At 51.1% G+C, this 8,665-nt stretch overlaps 1 protein-coding gene across 1 annotated transcript in view; it reads left to right on the top strand.

The window, feature by feature from the left end:
• Positions 1–920: 920 nt before the first annotated feature.
• Positions 921–8,665, top strand: part of SLC5A10 (solute carrier family 5 member 10) — a 41,293-nt gene continuing 33,548 nt past the window's right edge. The window contains exons 1-7 of the mRNA XM_081338497.1: positions 921–967; positions 1,502–1,633; positions 2,163–2,234; positions 2,786–2,890; positions 3,094–3,153; positions 3,526–3,630; positions 8,374–8,479. Of these exons, the coding sequence (XP_081194623.1) occupies positions 1,523–1,633; positions 2,163–2,234; positions 2,786–2,890; positions 3,094–3,153; positions 3,526–3,630; positions 8,374–8,479 (559 nt within the window). The 5' untranslated portion in view covers positions 921–967; positions 1,502–1,522. The remainder of the gene's footprint in view (positions 968–1,501; positions 1,634–2,162; positions 2,235–2,785; positions 2,891–3,093; positions 3,154–3,525; positions 3,631–8,373; positions 8,480–8,665) is intronic.

The following is an 8,665-nucleotide window of genomic DNA, read 5'->3' as shown; positions in this document are numbered from 1 at the left end:
TTATAAGATTGGGCTGAATGTGGCTCTGGTCTCTAAAACAAAAGAATGGATCTCATGGTTCAATATGCAACCTATGAAGAGATCTACTGTTCCTCCCTGGACATGTGTTTGCTTGAAATCTTAGCAATGTTTTTCAAAGGCTCTAGCCATCTTTAAGGCTATGCTTCTCAATCTTAGCAACTTTAAGAAGTCTGGACTTCAACTCCCAGAGGTCCCTAGCCAGCATGCTAGCTGGGGAATTCTGGGAGTGGAAGTCCTGACCTCCCAAAGTTGCCAAGGTTGAGAAACACCGCTTTAAATTTAAAACAAAATGCAATTATCAACAGAACCAATGTGCCCCCACAAGAGGCAGCAAGCTCTTAGCCTTCCTTACAAATTGAACAAATAAGTGCCTTTTTGAAAAACCCTGTTTTTAAGGCTCTCCCCAAAGTACTAAGAATTAACACGTGCATCTATCTCCCTTGGTCCTCTCTAAAATGCTTGTTTGCCTTTTTCCTAAATGCAGCGCCACTAGGGGGCAGCCTTGAGCCATGGTTAGCTGATCTCAGAAAGCTGGGCCAAGTCAATTCATCCTTGGGTGGGGAGGCCACCAGGTGATGCCAAAGTCTCATTGACCAGCCTGGGAAGTCATATAATCCTTGGAGAAGACAGCAAACCCCTTCCATCGTTTTGTGCAGAAACTAAATTGGAGCTGCCCAAGGGGTTGGCTAAACTTTTAAACTTTAACCCAATGCGGGGAGAGAGATTTGCATCCTGTGAAAGGGATTGACTAATTCCTTGAACATGTCCCGGGGTCCAGCTCTTTCTAACAGTGCTAAATCCGGTGTGGATCCACAGGTCACCCACTTGGAGCTCCCGTTCCCAACCCTCTCAAGAAGAGCTTTGCCAGATACGGAAACCAGCATCGGTTTAAGGTCCAGGATTTCTCCCAGGGTGTCTTCTGAAAGTTTGACAAGCTTCACTTCAGGTGGCTGAATTGTCCGCGTGTGTTTGTGTGTGTGTGTGTAGCCCCCACTCTCCGTAGCAGCTGGAGGAAAGTTATCCCAAGACCCCCAAGGATGAATCCCAAAGGTGCTTTTCCAAGAGGCAACTGGACTTTCTTGGGGTTTTTTCCTTGAAAAAGCTTGGATGAGAAACGAAACATCTCAAAAGGGGAAAAAAATTGCAAAAACCAAGAAAATCCAGTTGCCTTTTGAAAAAACGCACCTTTGGGGCAACCGTGACCTTGGATGATGGAGAATCTCCACAGACATCCAGGGGTGAATGGAAGCAGGTCCAACCTTGGCTTCTGCTCATGAGAAGGAACGAGACGTCTGGCCACTGCAAGTCGAAACCACCCGGGTCAAATCTGAGGCTGTTCTAGCTGAAACGTGGGCAGCCTCTGAGCCTTGGAGGAAGGTGTGGGGGGAGAGTGTTCCACCACTGGGTGGTTTAATGATCAATTCCCCTCGGCTTGGAAACAGCTAGGAGGAAGCCACTGTGAGCTTTGCTTCTCTCCCAGGCTGAGAGGCGGCGTCCATCCATGGAGAACAATTCCCACGTAGAAATGCCTGCTCTTTCGCCGCAATTAGGCGTTCCGGATCTGGTGGTGGTGGTGATATATTTCCTTTTGAACCTGGCAGTTGGCATCTGGGTACGGTAGCCTCGTTTTTTAAGCCGACCCCTCCGGATTCATTCGGAGTGGGCGTTAATTTATGGAAGCTGCCTGTGCTCCCTGGAAAGGCCCGTCTCTTGAGACGTCCTTCCTTAAAAGGCTGTTTTTAATCCTGGGATAGCATCGTGTTATAGGCTTAGATTACGTTTCTTTTTAATTAGAGCTAATTTGCAGCCTATTTTTTTTAAAAAAAAGGAGGGGGGGAAGAGAGAAAGGACTGAGTTGGTGGTCTTGGGTAATAATATAATTGACTGAAAGCCATGACCTCAGACAGTAGACTGAAATGAGCTAATAAACAAGAAAATCAACAAAATAGGGGCCATTAAAGAGAATAAAGGTAATAAATAAAAGGGGTGAGGTTTTATTGCAAAGTAGGGGTTCAGCCGGGTATTTGGAAAGCAGGGAGGGAGCCGAGGCAGGGCCAGAAAAGAGGTGATGTGGAGACTGAAAAGACAAATTGAATAAATCTCACCCCTTTCCTGGCTCCATTTTCTCTTTCCCTTTGCAGTCGTCATGGCGGGCAAGTAGGAACAGCCTGAGTGGTTACTTTCTGGCTGGAAGGAACATTGCCTGGTGGCCGGTGAGTAACTCCAACTGGGTGTAACTGATTCCTCCTGGTTTCTTGCAAGGAATATGAGCATATATTTGTTGCTGTTCATATCTGTCAGCTGTGTCCATCATAGCTGGCTGGGAAAGTCTGTGAGTTGAAATCACTTATCTTAAAATGGCCGAGAAACACTATCTGCCTATCTATCTATCTATCTATCTATCTATCTATCTATCTATCTATCTATCGTATCATCTACTACCTGTCTATTTGACTCTGGACAGCATAGAGTAACACCAATGATTTACATATTTTACCGAACCAATCCAGTTAATGATTAAAGCCAAGAGTCACAGTTTTCGCTTTGCTCTATTGCTTGAATAGGTTAGTGGGACCGCTCCTGACACCGGGATGCTCAGGGTGGCTCTCTGAGCAAATAATAATTTAACGCAAGCCGCCGAAAGTCTCTCCGGGTAGTGAAATGCGCAGCACAGAGATTTAATAAGTAAATAAAATAAAACAACGAAGGGCTCTATTTGTGCCGTCGTTTGGCAGAGTCCGACCGCGGTGCTTTTCCTTTGCAGATCGGTGCCTCGCTCTTTGCCAGCAGTGAAGGAGCAGGCCTCTTCATCGGGCTGGCCAGCAGTGGGGCTGCTGGGGGGCTGGCCGTGGCCGGCTTTGAGTGGAACGTAAGGGGATCAACTGTTGCTCAGCTCTGGCCTGGACCCGGGTTGGAGCAGCCCTCCCCCTTTGGAGTGTCCCAGGGGTGGGGGGATTGGGGTTCACCCCTCTGCCTGGCTAACAAGGGTGGTGGTGGTGATGGACCTGGCTGGGGATGACCGCCAGCCTCGCCGCCTTCTGCTGATGGTCTCTGGTTCTCGGCCTCATTTAGGCCACCTACGTGCTGCTGGCCTTGGCCTGGCTCTTCGTTCCCGTCTACCTTTCCGCAGAGGTGAGTGCGAGCCGGCTCTCTCAAGCCCCGCTGGTGCTGCCTGCAGGGGTCTCTGTGGGGCTTGCTCTTTCCCCGTTGAGCTCAATCCAGGCTTGCTGAGCCAGAGTCTGACCAAGAAGCCACACTTGATGGGTGGACACAGCTCGCTGCTTTGCAGATCTCGAGGGGCAGGTTCACAGAACACGGCAACTCCGCAACCTTCACCGCAGAGGGTCCATCTGGCACTGGGTTGTCCATCCGAAGCTCTTCATCCTTTTGCTCCATCCTCCTCCTCCTCCTCCTGGTTTCCCATTGTCCCCTCCAACCCCACCCCCGCTCCCCTTTTGTTTCCTTCAGGTGGCCTGGAGACTGACCTTTCCTCTCTTCCCCCAGATTGTCACCATGCCAGAGTATCTCCAGAGACGCTTTGGAGGGGAGCGAATTCGGGTCTGCCTGTCCCTCTTGTCACTCCTGCTCTCCATCTTCACCAAGATATCTGTGAGTGGCCCCCTTTCCTCTGCATCTCTAGGCTTAGCCCCCTTTTTTTAGCCTGCCTGGGGTGATGGGCAGCCTGTGGGTCCAAGTGGAGTTAAAGCCAAATTGTAGAGCTTCCTCCCTCCCTCCCTGGGTCCTGGGGCTGCACTCATGCCTTTATCCAGCAGGGAGCGCTGTTGACTACCACTTTCCCACCAGCCATCCACTCAGCCATCCTTCTTCACCTGGACGGTTTCCTACTTCTCAACTCTTTGACAACCAAGTTTCCCTGCCCCCCCCAACACCCCCAACTTTTTTGCAGTTAAGTCTCCATGTTCCAAAAGTCTGTTCCAAGCATTTCCCAAAGCGCCCAGATGCAAAGATAGCTTCAAGTTTTCTTTGAGGCCTCTGTTAAAAATGTCTGTCTTGCACAGAGTTTGTGATGAGTCTAATATGTCGGAAAGGATTTTGTTTCTTCTTTGAAAAGACAGAATGCCAACGATGGCTGCTGGCTACAGTAGATCCCCCTATTCAGTAGCAGTCTATCTTTCTAGGTGGGTTGTTTGGGAAACAGGGAGGAGGGGAAATGTTTTTGCAGTTGTGGGTTTTCTGGAGACGTCTGACAGGCTGTGAGGATGGGCGATGGGGAGGTGGAAACCACAGCCCACTTTCAGGTTGGGCTTGTGTAGCCAAACCCTCAGATTCATCCAGAAAGGCTCTTCCCACGGAAAAGGATTGGGTTTTTTAAAGTAACAATAACAACAATTATGATTGGTCACCTAGTCAGCCAGATGCTTAGACTGGATTTGGTGTTTTGATCCACCCATCCAGTCCTTCCCGAGGATCTGCGGTTGTTTGACGGTGGTCATCGAATCACCGCAGGAGGGAAGTGGCTCCGTTTTGCAATTGACCGATGGAGATTTTGTCAATGCCAAAGGGCCTGTCAAGGGACGCTCCGGTTGTTTTTGGATTGCGCCGGTGGAAATTTTGTGCAGTTTCCAAGTACTGCCCGAGTGTCTTTGGTAGGGCACCCAGTGTGTGCCGACTACCCCAGCTGGTTTATGCCATAATCTCCCAACTTTGACTTCCTAATCTTTGTCTTTTGGTCTCCTATCCTCTGGTACCGGCAGTCCTTCATTTAGTGACCTGAAAAAAGTGACTTAGGACCATTTTTCACACTTACAGCATCCCCGTGGTCATGTGATCAAAATTCAGATGCTTGGCAACTGGCGTGTACTTACGACGGTCACATCGTCCTGGGGGGGTCACGCTATTCCCCTTTTGCGACCTTCTGACAAGTGAAGTCAATGGGGAAGCCGGATTCACTTAACAACCGCGTTACTAAACAACTGCAGTGATTCATTTAACAACTGTGGCAAGAAAGGTCATAAAATGGAGCAAGATTCACTTAACAAATGTCTCGCTTAGCAACACAAATTTTGGGTTCAATTGTGGCTGTAAGTCAAGGTCTTCCTGTATGGCCGTGTCGGTTATAAACTCTTTCTTCTTTTCAGCCACCCTTAAATCTTGCGGGTTACGATATTACAGTTACTATTATTCATTCACCCGGCAATGGCGAACTTATTGATTACATTCCCACCCCTCCTTCTTGATCTGCGAAGGAAGGCTTTGAGGCTGACGGGAGAAGCAGAGAGCTGGCTGATTCCACGCTGAAGGAAATGGAGGACGTGGCAGGAGAAACTCCGGGCTTTTGACGGAGGGCCTGAAAAGGACGCACAGAGGAGCGAGGGAAATTGCTGGACTGGAGGGCCAGGAATGATGCCCTTGGCCAGGAGTTTGGCAATGCGCAGCCTCAGTTTCCTCAAGTGGGGGTGAAGAGGCTTGGCCATCTGGCGGGAGCTAATCAGATCGTTCCTGCAAAGTTTTAATTGGCGAGGGAAGGACCTCGGATAATAAGGGGTGTTTAGCTCCACGGGATGCTTGAGGTGGAAAGTGGGCAGGAAATAAGGGCAATTATTCAAATTCTTCTTTGACTCATGCCTCTCTTCGCTCCCGCCTGGCCCGATGAATTCTTCTCTACAAACACAACGGAGGGCAGAGCAAAACCTGAGCTTCCCTCTTTGTTCTCGCCTAGGTGTAGATTCCGCCAGGTGTGCTGCAGCGTTTTCTTGTGATCTGGGCCGCTGGGTCACGCCTAGGTGTGACGTGGGAGCTGGTCCCCGTGCTTGACAGCCTGGCCAGGTCTTTTCCGTCCCCAAAGGGATGCTGGTCCCTGGCATTAATGGCTTTCCACCGGCCCCGTTGAGTCACTCCCCGGAGGGGCCGGTTTGGCCCCCAGCTCGAGGCACCCAACCCTCTTCCCGGGCAGTGGGGTGGTCCCATTGACAGCAAAGTCTCTGCACACCTGCCCAATGCTTGGGGGGAGGGGCAGAAAGAGGGCAGCTGACCTAGGTCAGGGATCTGCACCTGGCTCCAGGTAGTCCTGGACTTACAATCATTCACACGTGAATGTGGCAATTACCCTCATAGGTTGAGACAATTGCAAAGGGGGGGGGTTTCACCCCGTGACCTCGCGACTTTTTTTGCAGCACCTGTAAAGCGAAGACGGTGGCCATTAAGTGAACCAAAGGTTTGCTACAGGCCGGCGTTTGCTGGAAAACAAGAAAATACTGGTTTGTGCCAAACTCTCAAGTCATAGGACTGTGGGGCACAGCAAAGCCCCTTAAATGCAGGCCAGGGATAAGTTTAAATTGAAGCGTCTCCTGCTGCGTCCGTCATCTTTTTTGAAAGCCCGACCTGTAAAGGTGATGGACGCAGCAGGAGAGGGGCAAGAGGCTCTTCAATTTAGAGTTTCCTTCAGGGACCACCTGCCTGCCTCCTCTTGGTTTTTGCAGCTCAGAATGGGTGGTTTCGGTTATCAGGCTGAACCCCAAAGCACCCGGCCACCCCCTATGGCTTTCACCAATGGCTTCCTCCACCGTAGAGGAGTTCTTTTGGGAGGTCTGGATTTTGAATTTTGATTTTTCTTTTTCTTTTTATGCCTGAATTTTGAGCCACATTGGTGAGGTGAATGGAGCTCTTCTCCGGCTTGGAGACGGTGATGGGACACCTTTTCCACGGGGGCCTTTTGTGCTTCCCTGGAGCTCAGCATGAAAAGAGACCGGGCACCCTCCCACCAACTGCAGGATTAAGGGATGGGATGGCCAACGGTTGGATGAAGCCGGTGGCCAGCAGTGTAGTCGGTTTCTAAAGGAAGTAAGCAACTGCAAAACGGAAGCAAGCATCCCTCTGCTGCAGGTGGAAAGCCAAGACTCTCGCGCTCAGCCTTGGGACTCTGGAAAAACCTCCTTGTGCAGTGGGTGGGCCTGTTGAAGCCACACAGAAGGGCTGATTGGGCTTTGTACGGAATAGAACCAGAGCAACACTGGGCAGAGCCGTTGGCCCCTCTGCCAGGCTCCGTGGAGGGCTGGCAAGGCCTTTTCGGCAGCCCAGTGCGAAGCTGCCACTGAGGCTGGGCGTGCAGGGAGAGCTTGGCAGCTGACTGGCGGGTGGAGCAGGTGCCCGAGGGAGAAATTGTTCCAGCCGGGAGAGTGAAAGCGCTGGGCATCGCCCGCCTGCCGCCTTCCGCCTTTGCCTGGCAGGCAGCAGAGGCCAGCCGGGCTTTGCTGAGCCAGCAGGAATGGAGAGGAGACACCACCCTCCAGGCCGGGAAGCTGGAAGCTCCAGCAGCCGAAGGGGGGGGGGCTTCATCTCTGAGTCCCCCCTCCGTGGGTTCTTTATATGTGGGCAGTGTATAAATTAAACAATAATAATAAAAGGCAAAGATAGTACCAATAGTAATAGGCACCTTGCTGCAATCCCAAAAGAACTGGAACGCTACTTGAACACCTTCGGCATTGACACAATCACCATTGGTCAATTGCAAAAGGCAGCTTCGCTCGGAACAGCTGACATCCCGCGATGAGGCCTTTTAACACCATCAAACATCCACATCTGCCTATCCCAGGTCCTTGGAAGGAGTCTGTAGGTGGACCAAGATGCCAAACCCAGGCTAAACCTCTGGATGACTGGGTGGCCAACCATAATAATTTATTTTGAGGAAAGAAAAAAAAGATTTGTTTGCTTTCTCCCCTTCCCTCCATCCTGAAAATCCACTGAAATCCTTCCCTGGATTCCAGTCGACTCCCAGACTCGGGGCTTAACCATCCCGGCTAACAAACCATTAGCGCAGCTTCTCCCTTTCCTTGTGTTTGTGTTGTCTCCTCCAAAAGCCATCTGGGCTGTTGGCGATCCTCTTACGTCTCACAGCAGCGAGTTCCACAGGTTAATTACAGGCTGTGAGGTGAAATCCTGCCTCTGCGTTGCCCCATCCGGAGTTTGGATTTGAAAGCTTTCTGGGGGTTCTCTGCCCCACCTCGGCCACTGGGTGTGCCTCCCCACGAAGGGACATGTCCCCAAATCTGGCGTGGGAATTTTTGCCCCTCGAGACTTGTGGACAAGACGATGGGCAAGGAAGCCCCTGGTGGGAGGCATTCTGCACAGAGTCTCTGTTGCTTCCCAGGACCCGACTGGGATGCCTGAGCTGAAATCTTCTGCCAAAACAAATCTTTAGGTGTCAGGACTCCGGAGCGAAGTGTTTCTTACTGAAATGTAGGACTGTGGCAATTGTGTGTCTGTGTGGCTTGGCCCTCCTCTTTGTGTCTCGGGATACAAAACCACACTGCAAAGGTGGCTTTTTACCTCCCCTGCCAGATCCCAGGTGATCGGCTTAAACCGAATTAAATCAGGCTCGCTTTCCTCTTGCAGACGGACCTGTACTCCGGAGCCCTCTTCGTTCAGATCTGCCTCGGCTGGAACCTCTACCTTTCCACCGTCTTGATGCTGGGGGCGACTGCCGTCTACACCATTGCAGGTGAGACGAAGAGGGCGGCCCTGCCCAAAATCTCAGGAACTCAGCCTCGGTTGGTCTCCTCCAGGACAGCAATGGGACCAATCTCACCAGCCCCAGGTGGAACCAGAAGTTCTGCTCCCGGTTGTGGCTTTAAGCTTTGTTGCTTTGAGGTCCCGGGTAGGGTTTTTTTTGGAAACAAGGCAAGCT

This window comes from Vipera berus (assembly GCF_964194415.1).
Source record: "Vipera berus genome assembly, chromosome: 13".
In the NCBI taxonomy this organism is placed as follows: Eukaryota; Metazoa; Chordata; class Lepidosauria; order Squamata; family Viperidae; genus Vipera; species Vipera berus.
Note: the sequence above shows the minus strand (reverse complement) of the source record. Positions and strands in the feature narration are given on the sequence as shown.